The sequence below is a fragment of the Coregonus clupeaformis genome, chromosome 30 (genome assembly GCF_020615455.1).
Source record: "Coregonus clupeaformis isolate EN_2021a chromosome 30, ASM2061545v1, whole genome shotgun sequence".
NCBI lineage: Eukaryota > Metazoa > Chordata > Actinopteri > Salmoniformes > Salmonidae > Coregonus > Coregonus clupeaformis.
The window spans coordinates 27,433,713-27,450,555 of record NC_059221.1 but is presented as its reverse complement, the minus strand read 5'-3'; the positions used below and the strand labels follow the sequence as shown (position 1 = coordinate 27,450,555).

The following is a 16,843-nucleotide window of genomic DNA, read 5'->3' as shown; positions in this document are numbered from 1 at the left end:
GCTGTTGAGATGTGTCTGTTACATTTATTTGGGCTGCAATTTCTGAGGCTGGTAACTCTAATGAACTTATCCTCTGCAGAGAGGTAACTCTGGGTCTTCCATTCCTGTGGCGGTCCTCAGGAGAAGCAGTTTCATCATAGCGCTTGATGGTTTTTGTGACTGCACTTGAAGAAACTTTCAAAGTTATTGAAATGTTCTGTATTGACTGACCTTCATGTCTTAAAGTAATGATGGACTGTCGTTTCTCTTTGCTTATTTGAGCAGTTCTTGTCATAATATGGACTTGGTATTTTACCAAATAGGGCTATCTTCTGTATACCCCCCCTACCTTGTCACAACACAACTGATTGGCTCAAACGCATTAAGAAGGAAAGAAATTCCACAAATTAACTTTTACAAGGCACACCTGTTATTTGAAATGAATTCCAGGTGACTACCTCATGAAGCTGGTTGAGAGAATGCCAAGAGTGGGCAAAGCCGTCATCAAGGCAAAGGGTGGCTATTTGAAGAACCTCAAACATAAAATATATTTTGATTTGTTTAACACTTTTTTGGTTACTACATGATTCCATATGTGCTATTTCATAGTTTTGATCTCTTCACTATTATTCTACAATGTAGAACATAGTAAAAATAAAAGAAAAACACTTTAATGAGTAGGTGTTCTAAAACTTTTGACCGGTAGTGTATATACACACATACATACATGCATGATTTATATTTTTGTCTGTTGTTTGACCTTTCATATCGGTAGTGTAAAGGTATCTGTCTCACCTGTGCTTGTGACCACGGCAATGGCCCCTCCCACTCCTGGCCGGCCCCCTTTGGCCTGGATGCACTGCGTGCCGCAGAAGAGGGTGTGTCTGCGCTGGGTCTCAGAGCTGTAACGCCCCCCAGCAGCCGGCAGTGGGGTCTTCATCACAGGGACACTCTCGCCTAGAGGCAGTGTGGGTGGACAGAGGGCCAGGTGACTGTTACAGTGGATTCACATTGCTCACTACTTAGAGCTTCAAAAGGATTGAAAATCACTAACTGTCAATGTAGGAGATATTCAATGAGTTGACCATTGGCAAGTTCAACTAGACATTTTGTGATGAGAGTTGAGAAAGTTTCAACTTAACGCAAATTTCAGCCAGACCTCAGTGTAGTTTTTGAGGAAAAGTTTGGGGTCACTGTTTCTGTTACTTCATGACTGAAGTCATTTGTGATAGAGTTCTGTTTGGCCTCACCGGTGAGCATGCTCTCGTTGACCATGCACTCCCCGGCCAGCAGAGCAGCGTCGCAGGGCAGCAGCAGCCCCTCCTGAGGGATCAGCACACAGTCCCCCGGGACCAGCTCCACCGAGCTCAAACTGTCCTCCTCTGAAAGACAGCGCCAGGGCATCAATGTGTTAATCTGCTCCTACTACAGCAGACTTTTGTTCCAGCCAAGCACTAACACACAGGTCTTTCCAGAGTCAAATGTATTTAATGGGGTGGACGAGTGTGTATGTGTGCAAATCATCAACACCTTGAATAGGGGAATCCGGTGTGTTAGTAGTGGGCTTGAACCCAAAGTGTGACTGTGCACACCCTGTAGCTCTCCGAGAACCAGGGTTGGTGACCACTGCTCTACTACACATACGACTGACTCTCGTTCTAACATTTATATATTTCATAATTCCTTTATTTAAATATTTTGATTTGCGTGTATTGTTTTCTATTGTCAAGAGTTACTGAACTGTTGGAGCTAGGAACAAAAGCATTTCGCCACACCCGCGATAACATCTGCTAAATATGTGTATGCTGGCTATGGAAGACAACAATGGAGGGAAAACTCACCCCCGGAGCTTCTGCGCACGGTAACATTGGTTATCAGCTGAGCCATGCTACGGATCGTGTTGCTTTGCTGTGGAATCACAGAACCAACAATTCAGTGGTGAACATGTAGACAGCTAGATGATAGTCTGCCCTATAACAGGTACTAAGAAAATAGGAATATAAAAAGGTGTGTCCCATAATGTATCACCCACGATATCAGAACCATAACGATCTCAAAAATACCTATTTGTAAATGTATCTGAAAGCTTTCATGGGAGCACAGAGGACATGGGAGGCTCCTTCTGGTGTCACTCACCTTGCGGATCTCGTAGAGAGACACACAGATGGAGATGAGGGAGATGATGACAATGCAAGCAGCATAGTAGTAGTATTTATCTGTCAGCCACAAAGCAATGCTGAACACCTGGAACACGTAGAATGGGTTGAGCACCTGCAGAGATGGAGGGAGGGAGAATAGAGGCATGGATGGAGAAAGAGAGAGAGGGGTACAGAGTGAGCAGGCCTTACACTTGTATTATTGTCTGTAACTGTTGGTAGATCGAACATTTACGTGGAACAATGAGACCTTAAACCGAAGTTTCATGATTCGGCTTTTGTGAATGTATATTTCCCTTATGAATATAAACAAGTGCACCACTGCAAATGGTCAGTAAATCTAGTCCTGTATATGTAAATCAATGAGAAAATGTAAATCGTTGTTCAAGCCAATCACCTCCTCAACCAGTAGTCGCATGAAGGACTTCACAGGCACATCGATGAGATTGGTCCCGTAGACCTTCCTCCTGAAAGATGGAGAGAGAACTGGAGTCAGACACTGGATGAGGTGGCAGAGGGGGAGGGAGTGAAGTGTGTGGAAATTAAAGTATGTATGAATCTTGTCTTTACCTCCAGATTCAACTGTCGGTGGTGCAGGTTAGTCAAGCATTTGGGATCAGCAAATGTCAAGTGTTTGAGGTAAGCCTTAAAAAAGAGCTAGTTCCGAGAGCGGACCCTTGAGGAAAGGGTATGTGATCCCATCATATGTACCTGGTGTCCTGCTCCAGGCGACTCAGGCCCTCCCGGAAATGATAAAGGTCGGCACATGTCCAGTCCTCATTGAGGACACTGTGGAGGAAGAGGCAACTGTCGTTACATCAACATTTTATGTTGTAAAATGTACATTTACATGTTTATTTTATATGTATCAATGCCACTGACTCCAGTCCAACCCGATAGCCCACACCTCTATGTTATCACCCCCATACAGTACCTAACACGACAGAAGGCTCCCTTCCTGGCCATCCATACGTAGCGCAGCCCCTCAAACAGGTAGTAACGCAGCAGCGGCACCTGAAAGTAATTCAGGATGCATAAAAGCTGCAGACTTCTCTAGCCCTTGCCTCTGTCACTGCCCCTTCAATAAAACGTAATTAAATTCAACTTTATTCATACAACTTTACTACCCCTTCCTTCCTTACCTCCTCTTTGTGTAGCTGAACAGTATCTCTCCAGTCTGAACTGTCCTCCGCCTCACTCCCTGCCGGCTCCAAACTACAGAGAGCACAAGGAGAAACAATACATCAGAAGTCAGGACGACCAACTTGAGTTGTTACTGAGCAACAGATTCAACTACATAACTGTACAGGAGTCAGTGCCTTCCAGCTGGCCAATATCCAAACACTGAACATTTGAAAATGACAGTCTTTTTTTTATGGTAGCATTGACAGAGCAATTCTATTATGGCTAATAATATGGGAAATATTTTATGTCAACATACAACAGTTAGCTGGTTAGGCCAGTTGTTGATGGTCTGATGATAAAGACGTGTATCTAACCTGCCCTCCTCCAGCTCTTCTGTGAGGACCTCCACGACATACTGCTGGCCGAAACTGTCCTGAGAGAAGATCAAGAACAAAACCATTAACCCAAGTGCTGCTTCTCAAACTACCCAAAAACACTGAATCATGAATTATGATAATGACATTACCCTCAGAAGCAGAATATTGGCGTAGGCCAGTGGACAGGAGTTGCAGCGAGCGAGGACCCCTAGACGAGGGCGCCAGCGAAACAGCACCAGCAGCAGACCCAGAGACAACACGGACCCAATGTGACACAGCCAGACACGCCAGCGCACCCATCTGAACCCCTGGACATCCTGACACACCGACAGAGAGAGCAATCGGAGTAGATATCATTCATTCAAAAGCAGTACATTGATGATTTCCAGGTGTCATTTTGCATGGCAGACAAGTTGAAATGGAACCCATTGTTCAGCTTGCAGCACCAAATGAAATATAAAAAAATAGTCTGATTTATTGGTGTGGGTTGTACTAGTAGCTTTATGCTAAACAGGGAGCGAAGAATATAGGTACTACTGTAGTCAGTTAACTGCTGTTTAATTGATGAGCTAAAGGCTCCTACCATGTGTGTTTCAGGTTTGCGGTGGGGTTCGCTCTTTGGACTAGGGGAGCAGAGCCCTCCCGGTGGCTCCTCCTCCGCCGGACTCCCTGTGGAACAGGCTTGAGGTTAGTCAACAGACACAGTCAACACAGTGATGCCACTGCAAACACAACATAACACTGCGCTGCATGTACACACCCATTATGTTAACATTAACAGGGCACACATTAGCTGTAAAAGTCACCGATGGCACACACAGCTCACATGAAAAAAAGGCAAATGTATTACACTAAGCAGTATGAATGAATGAACCAATTGGGAATCAGTGTTGGGGTCCATTCCATTTTTTATTCAATCGGCTCAAGTAAGTGAATGTAAATTTAATTAATTAATAGAAAAATCCTCATATATCGTGTAATCATTCATTTACACATTAATTGACCCGGGTGGGCATATGATTGATGTGGCCTAGATACTGAAATAAATATGAGGGTGTTCCATGCCTAGTTTCAAATTCAGTAGTGTTTCTCTCTTTGGTTCTACAAGTTAACAATCTCTCATCCATTTTCCAAGATAAAGCTTCTGTAATAAAACAAGGAAGACCAAGGGGTTAAAATACTTATTCAGGTTATAGAACATTTGACATTTTTTTGGGACAAATATTCGGTTAATAAACTATACAGTTAAAGTAGCAGTATATATATTTCACTAATTATAGGCTAACTGCTTGCCTGCACAATGTTAAGGTCTATACACCGCGAAAATATGATATTTGATAAGCCAACACTAGCCTAGATATTATCATTACCAGTTTATACACCATAAAAAAGTAATCCGACAACAGATATATTATTCCCTTGGAAAGACAACCCCTCTCTCTCACTTTAGCAGCTACGACCAATAAACGACGAAACCGAGACCCTTCTGAATAGATCACCATAAGTGCGGTCGAGGTGAGATAAAACTAATTTTATCGACTCGAATAACCTATCAAAATAAATAATTTATTAACAAACATTTTGGTAACGTTGAAGCTATTTTGGCTTCCGGGTATACACACGTATTAGTAACCTGTTTTAGTTACGATATAAATATCATCACAGATGTTGGCTTTCTATTTATATGAAATATCAACAAAAGTAGTACTTACCTTTATTATCTGGTCATAAGTATTTCCGAAACTGTGATTAGAGTGGTTGACAATGCTATTTTGCGTCGCGTGTCAAAAGGCGCACCTGTGTTTACCTGTCTACGTAGCAATGCTTGTCTGTCCAGTTCCGCTTCTCTAGTTCCGCTACCATTCATAATGGCCTACCCACTAATAATAACATGTAGGCCTACACATACTGTATTTCCCTTGTTCATTTGAAATACAAACCAAAGAATGTTGAATGTTTTCCTAGCCTAATCTAAATTGTACCAATGCATTAAACTTGCAATTAATTGGACATGCTGTACATATGTGAATAAGCAGTCATAATAAATGCATGCATTGTTTAGGCTAAAGTTATAATAAAAACATTCTTACAAATGTATCCTGTTGGACGATGGATTGATTGGGCCATATTGATGTGCGTCACATGAAAACAAACATGTCTGACTTCAGTGTTTGAGGGTCTACATAATGAAGAAATCAATACAATGTATCCTATTGGACGTTGGGGAAATTGGAAGAGTAGGAGGAGAAATGTGGTCCCTAGACAAGGCAAGAACTAGATGTCTGTCAGGAGAAGTGCAGTACTATCATAAGGAGAGTTATACTTGGAATACGGAGGACGAATGGAGGTAAAAAGAGAGGCAGAGGAGGTCTAAGAGAGAGAGGGAGGAAGAGGGTGAACTTGATTCAGTTAAAAATGGTGGGAAAAGGGGAGATGGTTTGTTAATGAAGAATGGTAGAAAGTGTAAACAGAGTGAGGTTTGTACCGAGGGTCAGTATAAAGATGAGTCTGTGACAGTAGGAGTGAAGTTTTTGGAAAAAGTGGACCCTTGCCTTTTGGCTGATCAATTTGTGGTTTCAGGATGGGTGAAAACAGAGTTGGGTGCTGTGAAATCGGTGAGGGTAACCAGAAGTGGTCTAGTGATAATTGTTTGTGTTTCTGCTGGTCAGAGGGAGCAGGCGCTCCATGTTAAACGAATGGGGGAAAGAAATGTGAACTGTTTTGCTCTCAAGAAAAGGGTGCCATTGAAAGGCGTGATTACTGGGGTAGCGGTAAATGTGAAAGCTGACCAACTGAAGGGGAAGATTCCCGGTGTTTGTGATGCTCGTCGTTTGGTGCAACGCAGACAGGGTGGCGTGAGTGGAGAAACAGAAGAGTCATAGTCTGTTCTTTTGAGTTTTGCCCGACAAAGTGATGTTAGGATATATAAGTTATCCGGTACGAGCTTTTGTGCCGAATACATTACGTTGTTACAGGTGTCAAGCGTATGGGCATGTGGCAGCAGTGTGTAGAAGGGAGGTTCCTAGGTGTGAGAAGTGTGCAGAAGGGCACGAGACAAAGGAATGTGTAGCATTGGGGAAAGTAGTTGTATGTGTTAATTGTAGGGGAGCCCATGGGGCTGGGGATCCGAAATGTCCGGTGCGAGAGAGGCAGGTTGAGGTTTCCAGGGTTAGAGTAGTGCAGAAGTTGTCATATGCTGAGGCAGTGAAGAAAGTAGAGGAAGATGGGTCAAGGGGGAGGGATCCTGAGAGGAATGGTGTGAGTAGTAGATCTGTACCAGTACAGAGGGATAAACTAACAAGTGATATATGTTTCAGTAAGATTGGATTTTTGGCATTTATAGCAATTGTTATCAACTGTACTGCAGGGGTGGAACATAAGTCGCAGAAAATAGAGGTTGTGGTGGCAGCTGCAGAGGTATTTGGGTGTGCAAGACTTGACATCAGAAGAGTTACAGGGTGTGTTAAGTGGTGGTGTCCCATCCCTTCAGGCTGTTGGCCTGAAGTAGGAATAAATAGATTTAAATAGTGGAGTATGGTAGTAATAATTATTATAATGGTTTTTGTTTTTTTGTGAGTGTAGTATTTATGCTAAACAGGGAGTGAAGAGTATAAGTACTACTGTAGTCAGTTAACTGCTGTGTAGGAGGGAGGTTCCTAGCCTAAACTAGGGTTCTCCTGGCTTCAAGTAACTATTCAATTGACATAGCACAAGAATCCTAAACATCTGGATCATGCTGCCTAGTTTCAGGGCTAACGCAAAGATGAACTAGACTATTCTGGTAAGTTTATTATAGTGTGTGTCATCTAGGTCAATGTTAACATAATCCTCTTCCTCCACACCATTGAGTGAACAAATTAAAAGTTTGATTGTGTTGTTTATTTATATTTTATCTTACCTTTGCTTATCTTCTCTTGAATAAAATGTTCACACTAAAAATATACCTTAGCCTCATAAGTAGCTCATAATGAATGCCCCTAAGTTCCACTTCTTCAGTAAAACTTAACATGTTCATTTCCAGTTGAAGACACAGGAAATGACAGTGCTAAAAGTGACAGCACAGGGCAGAAATCTGAGCTCACGAGACCTACTAGTACTGAGAGGCAAAACCAGTCATTCCTCCGTTTGGAAAGCCCTCAGCAAATGTTAAATCGGACATCATGCCCATCTCCCACACCCAGGAACTCGTAAATCCAGGGCAAGAGGAAAAAAATGCTCCTTGCTGTTGCATAAGACTAGGCCGGACACCAGGGTTCCCCAACTGCCAAGGGTGGTTTTATTTGGCCCCCCCAAGTTTTTGTCGTTGTTGAATTTTCATTGTTGGACATAACATACTTTAAAAACACCTGGAAATCTGCTCCAAGTTATTTTAATTATGGAAATCTGTTCCCAAGTATTCCCATGCATAACAGAGAGACATGATTGTATAAGCAAGGTTTGAAATGATTATGCTGTAGTCAAATATTTTATCTGATTGGGATTCTTGCGGTCAATTTGCAGTCTACAAATTATTTTTAATTATGTTCCGGCACCCCGACCATCTGCTTAAGAAAATATATATAAAAAACGCAACATGCAACAATTTTAAAGATTTTACTGAGTTACAGTTATATAAGGATATCAGTCAATTGAAATAAATTAATTAGGCCTTAATCTATGGATTTCACATAACTAGGAATACAGATATGCATCTATTGGTCACATTTCCTTTTTATTTTTTTAAAGCTAGGGGCATGGATCAGAAAACCTGTCAATATCTGGTGTGACCACCATTTGCCTCATGCAGCGCGACACATCTCCTTCGCATAGAGTTGATCAGGCGGCTGATTGTGGCCTGTGGAATGTTGTCCCACTCCTCTTCAATAGTTGTGCGAAGTTGCTGGATATTGGTGGGAACTGGAACACTCAGCTTCCAGGAATTGTGTACAGATCTTTGCAAAACATGAGGTGATGGCGGCGGATGAATGGCATGACAATGGGCCTCAGGATCTCATCACAGTATCTCTGTGCATTCAAATTACCATCAATAAAATGCAATTGTGTTCGTTGTCCGTAGCTTATGCCTGCCCATACCATAACCCCACCATGTTCACAACGTTGACATCAGCAAACCGCTCGCCCACACGACGCCATACTGCCATCTGCCTGGTACAGTTCAAACCAGGATTCATCCGTGAAGAACGCACTTCTCCAGTCTGCCAGTGGCCATCGAAGGTGAGAATTTGACCACTGAAGTTGCTTATGACACCGAACTGCAGTCAGGTCAAGACCCTGGTGAGGACGACGAGCACGCAGATGAGCTTTCCTGAGACGGTTTCTGACAGTTTGTGCTTTGTGACATCAAATGGACTTTGGTGGTCAAGATGTGTTGGTATCTGTACTGATGGCGCAAAAGCCATGACATGGAGACATAGTGGAGTGGTAATGCACGTGCAAGCAGTTGCTCCCGACGCCACTTGGGTACACTGCAGCATCCACAGAGAGGCTCTTGCTGCCAAGGGAATGCCAGACAGCTTGAAAGATGTTTTGGACACTACAGTGAAAACCGTTTACTTTGTTAAAGCAAGGCCCCTGAACTCTTGTGTATTTTCTGCATTACGCAATGACATAGGCAGTGACCATGTTACGCTTTTACAACATACAGAAGTGTGCTGGTTATCAAGGGGCAAAGTATTGACACGTTTTTTGGAATTGAGAGACAAGCTTAAAGTTTTCTTTACTGACCATAATTTTCACTTGTCTGACCGCTTGCATGATGACAAGTTTCTCACACGACTGGCCTATTTGGGTGATGTTTTTTCTCGCCTGAATGATCTGAATCTAGGATTACAGGCACTCTCCGTAACTGTATTCAATGTGTGGGACAAAATTGAGGCTATGATTAAGAAGTTGGAGCTCTTCTCTGTCTGCATTAACAAGGACAACACACAGGTCTTTCCATCATTGTATTATTTTTTGTGCGCAAATTAACTCAAGTTTACGGACAATGTCAAATGTGATATAGCGAAGCACCTGAGTGAGCTTGGTGCGCAATTACGCAGGTACTTTCCCGAAACGGACGACACAAACAACTAGATTCGTTATCCCTTTCATGCCCTGCCTCCAGTCCACTTACCGATATCTGAACCAGAGAGCCTCATCGAAATTGCAACAAGCGGTTCTGTGAAAATTGAATTTAATCAGAAGCCACTGCCAGATTTCTGGATAGGGCTGCGCTCAGAGTATTCTGCCTTGGCAAATCGCACTGTTAAGACACTGATGCCCTTTGCAACCACGTACCTATGTGAGACTGGATTCTCGGCCCTCGCTAGCATGAAAACTAAATACAGGCACAGACTGTGTGTGGGAAATTATTTAAGACTGAGACTCTCTCCAATACAACCCAACATTGCAGAATTATGTGCATCCTTTCAAGCACACCCTTCTCATTAACCTGTGGTAAGTTATTCACAAGTTTTGTTGAACACATAAGGTTTTATATGTAAGATGGCTAAATAAAGAGCAAAATTATTGATGATGATGATGATGATTATTATTATTATATTATTATTTGTGCCCTGGTCCTATAAGAGCTCTTTGTCACTTCCCACGAGCTGGGTTGTGACAAAAACTCACACTCATTCTTATGTTTAATAAATGTATCGTATAATGTGTTTGTGGCAGGCTTACGATGATGGCAAAAAACTACATTTGAGAGTGCGCTGACCCTGGTGCTAGAGGGGGTACGCAACTGGAGGTTGAGACATCTGTGGCATTGTGTTGTGTGACAAATCTGCACATTTTAGAGTGACCTTTTATTGTCCCCAGCACAAGGTGCACCTGTGTAATGATCATGCTGTTTAATCAGCTTTTTGGTATGCCACACCTGTCAGGTGTATGGAGTATCTTGGCAAAGGAGAAATGCTCACTAACAGGGATGTAAACTAATTTGTGCACAAAACTTTAGAGAAATAAGCATTTTGTGCATATGGAACATTTCTGTGATCTTTTATTTCAACTCATGAAACATGGGACCAACACTTTACATGTTGCGTTTATATTTTTGTTCAATATAGTTGATGATCCCTGCCCTACACATTCTTCCCAGACCTGTATGTGGGGGAGTTGGACCTGCTGACAAGTGGCCTTGCAATGTCAGCTGAGAGTCAGGACATTTGGAACTTACATTCACTGGGGAAAATGGTTATAAGACTAGGATTGGGGGAGGGTAATCTGTGCCTCAATTATGCCTCATCTGTACATTCGATCGGCCTGAGCAAAGTGCTCACTGATCTATCACCTTGCATTCCAAACAAATACCCTAGAGTACTCATTAGCCTAATGATCTGCACATCTGTGCAACGCCTTGCCTTTAGGGGTTGACCCAAAGCCGCTTCTCTCGTTGGAGATCATGAAAAAGGCAGTCCAGTCCACTTTTCCTTTAGGCAAAGCATGCAGATCAGTTGCCTAATAAATCAGACCGTGACACCAATTCTTGTTTCCTTACAGCCAGAATATTGAATAAAATTACATTTGAACTTACTCTATGTGCAGAAATTTTAGACAAAATATCCACAGGTATTATTAAGTATTATTTACCCAACTTTTTAGAGCGCCGGTACTGCCGTTGAAATTTCGATCACCTGCGCAAAATCATGTGAACACCTGCAAGACTATGGTTATTATGCATCGCGTGCATGTACTTTCGTCTTGTGCATGTGCCTTAGGTCAAAAGCAAACAAATATTGATTGCCACACAGAGACACGGCAAAGTGTTAGTCAGTAGCTTCCCTGCATGTGAGCGTGCTACTACCTCTGCCAAGAGGCCCAGGCTTAGGCTAAATGGCACAGGCTGTTCCCACAATCGCTACACTGGGAGGGATCAAGGAATCAGGACTAGATCATGATTCAACCCTTACTGGAGAGGCATGGCTGGAGTTGTCACATGTTAGCAACTTCAGCTTGTGCTGTTGTAACCATGTCAAATCAAAATCAAATTAAATGTTATTTGTCACATGCGCTGAATACAAAATGTGTAGACCTTACAGTGGAATGCTTACTTACAAGCCCTTAACCAACAATGCTGTTTTAAGAAAAATAAGTGTTAAGTAAAAAAAAAGATAAATAAAAAAATAATTAAATAGCAGCAGTAAAATAACAGTAGCGAGGCTATATACAGGGGGTACCGGTACAGAGTCAATGTGCGAGGGCACAGGTTAGTCGATGTAATTGAGGTAATATGTACATGTAGGTAGAGTTAAAGTGACAATGCATAGCTAATAAACAGAGAGTAGCAGCAGCGTAAAAGAGGGTGTGTGGGGGGGATAATGCAAATAGTCCGGGTAGCCATTTGATTTGATGTTCAGGAGTCTTATGGCTTGGGGGTAGAAGCTGTTAAGAAGCCTTTTGGACCTAGACTTGGCGCTCCGGTACCGCTTGCCGTGCGGTAGCAGAGAGAACAGTATATGACTAGGGTGGCTAGAGTCTTTGACAATTTGTAGGGCATTCCTCTGACACCGCCTGGTATAGAGGTCCTGAATGGCAGGAAGCTTGGCCCCAGTGATGTACTGGGCCGTACGCACTACCCTCTGCAGTGCCTTGCGGTCGGAGGCCCGAGCAGTTGCCGTACCAGGCAGTATTGCAACCAGTCAGGATGCTCTCGATGGTGCAGCTGTATAACTTTTTGAGGATCTGAGGACCCATGCCAAATCTTTTCAGTCTCCTGAGGGGGAATAGGCTTTGTCATGCCCTCTTCACGACTGTCTTGGTGTGTTTGGACCATGATAGTTTGTTGGTGAAGCTCTCAACCTGCTCCACTACAGCCCTGTCGATGAGAATGGGGGCGTGCTCTGTCCTCTTCTTTTTCCTGTAGTCCACAATCATCTCCTTTGTCTTGATCACATTGAGCGAGAGGTTGTTATCCTGGCACTACACGGTCAGGTCTCTGACCTCCTCCCTATAGGCTGTCTCATCGTTGTTGGCAAACTTAATGATGATGTTGGAGTCGTGCCTGGCCATGCAGTCATGGTTGAACAGGGAGTACAGGAGGGGACTGAGCAAGCACCCTTGAGGGGCCCCTGTGTTGAGGATCAGCGTGGCAGATGTGTTGTTACCTACCCTTACCACCTGGGGGCGGCCTGTCAGGAAGTCCAGGATCCAGTTGCAGAGGGAGGTGTTTAGTCCCAGGGTCCTTAGCTTAGTGATGAGCTTTGAGGGCACTATGGTGTTGAACGCTGAGCTATAGTCAATGAATAGCATTCTGACGTAGGTGTTCCTTTTGTCCAGGTGGGAAAGGGCAGTGTGGAGTGCAATAGAGATTGCAAATGTGGATCTGTTGGGGCGGTATGCAAATTGGAATGGGTCTAGGGTTTCTGTGATAATGGTGTTGATGTGAGCCATGACCAGCCTTTCAAAGCACTTCATGGCTACAGACGTGAGTGCTACGGGTCGGTAGTCATTTAGGCAGGTTACCTTAGTGTTCTTGGGCACAGGGACTATGGTGGTCTGCTTGAAACATGTTGGTATTACAGACTCAGTCAGGGACAGGTTGAAAATGTCAGTGAAGACACTTGCCAGTTGGTCAGCGCATGCTCAGAGTACATGTCCTGGTAATCCGTCTGGCCCTGCAGCCTTGTGAATGTTGACCTGTTTAAAGGTCTTACTCACATCGGCTATGGAGAGCATGCTTCAGTGTTGCTTGCCTCGAAGCGAGCATAGAAGTAATTTAGGTCATCTGGTAGGCTCGTGTCACTGGGCAGCTCGCGGCTGGGCTTCCCTTTGTAGTCTGTAATAGTTTGCAAGCCCTGCCACATCCGTCGAGCTTCAGAGCCGGTGTAGTACGATTCAATCTTATTCCTGTATTGATGCTTTGTCTGTTTGATGGTTCGTCGGAGGGCATAGCGGGATTTCTTATAAGCGTCCGGGTTAGAGTCCCGCTCCTTGAAAGCGGAAGCTCTACCCTTTAGCTCAGTGCAGATGTTGCCTGGCTTCTGGTTGGGGTATGTACGTACAGTCACTGTGGGGACGACGTCATCGATGCACTTATTGATGAAGCCAGTGACTGATGTGGTGTACTCCTCAATGCCATCGGAAGAATCCCGGAACATATTCCAGTCTGTGCTAGCAAAACAGTTCTGTAGCTTAGCATCTGCATCATCTGACCACTTCTTTATTGACCGAGTCACTGGTGTTTCCTGCTTTAGTTTTTGCTTGTAAGCAGGAATCTGGAGGGTTGAGTTATGGTCAGATTTGCCAAATTGAGGGCGATGGAGAGCTTTGTATGCGTCTCTGTGTGTGGAGTAAAGGTGGTCTAGAGTTTTTCTTCCTGTTTGCTTATGGCCTTATATAGCTCATTGAGTGCGGTCTTAGTGCCAGCATCAGTTTGTAGTGGTAAATAGAAAAATATAGATGAAAACTCTCTTGGTAAATAGTGTGGTCTACAGCTTATCATAAGATACTCTACCTCAGGCGAGCAAAACCTCGAGACTTCCTTAATATTAGATTTTGTGCACCAGCTGTTGTTTAAAATATACACAGACCGCCACCCCTTGTCTTACCGGAGGCAGCTGTTCTATCTTGCCGATGCAGCTTATATCCCGCCAGCTGTATGTTATCCATGTCGTCGTTCAGCCACGACTCGGTGAAACATAAGATATTACAGTTTGTCCCGTTGGTAGGATATCCATGATCTTAGTTCATCTATTTTGACATCTAATTATTGTACATTGGCTAGTAGGACTGACGGTAGAGGCAGATTACGCACTCGCCGTCGGATCCTAACAAGGCACCCCAACCTACGTCCCCGATATCTCTGTCTCTTTCTCATGCAAATGACGGGAATTTGGGCCTTGTCGGGTGTCCTGATATCCAGAAGCTCTTTTTGGTCATAAGACACGGTGGCAGAAACATTATGTACAAAATAAGTTACAAATAGCGCGAAAAAACACACACAATAGCACAATTGGTTAGGAGCCCGTAAAACGGCAGCCAGCTCCTCCGTGGCCATTCTCCGGTCCCATGATCATTTCATTATGAGGGAAATATTTATTTGTGCTTGCAGCTTAAAAAAATCCTAATAACTCCATTTTGTTGAGCCAAACCCCTATTCATAAATAATTAATTATTTATTATAAAACTGATAGTGTCTTGACAGGTGAGCTGTCAGAAAGGGTTTTAAGCAGGCAACTCCCATAGCTAGACAACACAGAGGTAAACAGCCTGCTGTAGTGTCAGCTAGCGAGCTACAACTGTGTTGTCGTTCACAATAAACGGTTCAGCTACTGTTGCTACAACTGGTTAACGCTGACTTTGCACGTTTCCCAAAAGCAAAATGTTGGATTAGTTTGTAGCTAAACACCAGTGTTTTCCAATACAAATACTGCAGAGAAGCATCCAGCTGCAGATTATGGGTGCCGACGCCGTGTGGTCTGTGAACCTCAAAGCGCACGCGCGTGCATTTCAGATGGTATTTTTGCATCTCAAATGGTATGTACGTGTGCAACCTCTAGATGTTTGTCGGTCTCATGTATCGCGTGAATCAGTAACTTTGTTCCAGGGTGTCAGCAAAGACAGTACAGTATGAAGATATAGATAGGCTAAAACTGCTTAATAATAATAATAATAATAATAATAATAATAATATGCCATTTAGCAGACGCTTTTATACAAAGCGACTTACAGGCATGTGTGCATACATTTTTACGTATGGGTGGTCCCGGGGATCGAACCCACTACCCTGGCGTTACAAGCGCCATGCTCTACCAATTGAGCTACAGAGGACCACATTGAGCCACAGAGGACCACCCAATCACACTTGTAGGCGATGTCATGGCGATGTTGGCTAGCTAAGCTCATGGATAGAAACACATAATCTGGTCCAACGGTCATCTCGCACCGAACTGCTCATGTGCAGGCTGTCAAATCAAAGGAACTCTTTCGATATAAAGTTGTTTTTGATGAAAATGTAAATGTGTCAGTTTTTCACTTTCACAAGGTTGGAGTGATACTATGTTCAACTACTTAAGACATTGGCTCGAATTTTGGTTGTCCCTTTAGATTTCGAGAAAATTAACAGCTAAGGAAGATTTTTTCACTTCTCTCATTGACTTATCAAACCCCAAACGCCGGACTGGTCGGTTTCGCAAGCGTTCCCGGAAGTATCGTGATGTTGTGCCTCTAGGTTTAGAAACTCTGTGGTGTCAGTGTGCTAGGCACTAGCTCTAGTCAGTGCACTAGCTCTGGTCCAGGGCGTTATGTTAACCACTGTTGCTTTTGCAGCTAGCTAGTACACACCAGCTAGGCTAGTTAGTACACGCTAGCTAGTAAACGCCACTAGCTAGCTAGCAGACGTCACTAGCTAGCTAGCAGACGTCACTAGCTAGCTAGCAAATGTCACTACTTTAGCTAGCTAGCACACACTATCTAGCTAGTACCTAGCTTCTAATTCTAAATGTAATTTCACCACCTGTGCTGTTGGTGGCGGTAACACACCATCCTTTCTGACACCAGTCCACATCCTGTCTCATCTAGTATATCTCACAGAGTCTATAGCAGGGTTCTTCAATTCCGGTCCTGGTGTCCCAGGTCTGAATTAGCCCCTGATTAGAAGGAGAGGATGAAAAACAGAGGTGTTTCGGCCCTCCAGGACCGGAATTGAAGAACCCTGGTCTATAGCATGAGAAGATATTTGCTGGAGCCAGAAATGCAAGAGCTTGCTAGCTACTAGCCGACTCAACTCAACGATTTATGTTGGAGTGACGACTAGTGTGGGCTGAGCTCTGACGTCACATAAAATTCAGTTTTTATCAAAAACGTCTGATTTCAGCACCCAGAGAATAGCCCGCAATTACACAGAGCAATGTCCTGTGTAATTACGGGCTATTCTTTAGGTGCTGAAATCTGTAGTTAATGATAAAAACTGAATTTTATGTGACGTCTGCACTTCAGTCCGCCCACGCTAGGTGCCGCTCAACTCCAACATAAATCGTTGAGTTTAATCCGCAAGCTAGCTACCTACATTAACGTTAGCTACAATGTTCATTCCCCAAAGCAGGATTGGAAAAGGGGGGCGTTACTGCCATAATGCAAAACTCACCAAGCGTGTCCATCCTTCCTTTAATCACGATAATTTTGTAATTGATACCATAATTAGTTGCATGAGGTCTTTGACCAGCACAACAAGTAACCGATACTAGAGAGCTAACCGTTATCTTCAGTTTTGCCTCTCCA

At 43.5% G+C, this 16,843-nt stretch overlaps 1 protein-coding gene across 2 annotated transcripts in view; it reads right to left on the bottom strand.

Moving 5' to 3' along the window:
• Positions 1–16,837, bottom strand: part of atp13a2 (ATPase cation transporting 13A2) — a 40,501-nt gene extending 23,664 nt beyond the window's left edge. Inside the window, exons 1-12 of one of the 2 annotated variants that reach the window (XM_041856191.2) lie at positions 16,710–16,837; positions 4,221–4,306; positions 3,787–3,954; positions 3,635–3,693; positions 3,278–3,350; positions 3,070–3,149; positions 2,847–2,924; positions 2,533–2,602; positions 2,116–2,250; positions 1,821–1,887; positions 1,230–1,361; positions 775–936 (exon numbers count right to left, since the gene is read on the bottom strand). In XM_041856191.2, the coding sequence (XP_041712125.2) occupies positions 775–936; positions 1,230–1,361; positions 1,821–1,887; positions 2,116–2,250; positions 2,533–2,602; positions 2,847–2,924; positions 3,070–3,149; positions 3,278–3,350; positions 3,635–3,693; positions 3,787–3,954; positions 4,221–4,306; positions 16,710–16,722 (1,123 nt within the window). In that variant the 5' untranslated portion in view covers positions 16,723–16,837. Of the gene's footprint in view, positions 1–774; positions 937–1,229; positions 1,362–1,820; positions 1,888–2,115; positions 2,251–2,532; positions 2,603–2,846; positions 2,925–3,069; positions 3,150–3,277; positions 3,351–3,634; positions 3,694–3,786; positions 3,955–4,220; positions 4,307–5,349; positions 5,459–16,709 lie in introns of those variants that run through there. The other variant, XM_041856193.2, reaches the window with a different exon arrangement.
• Between the last annotated feature and the right edge of the window lie 6 nt (positions 16,838–16,843).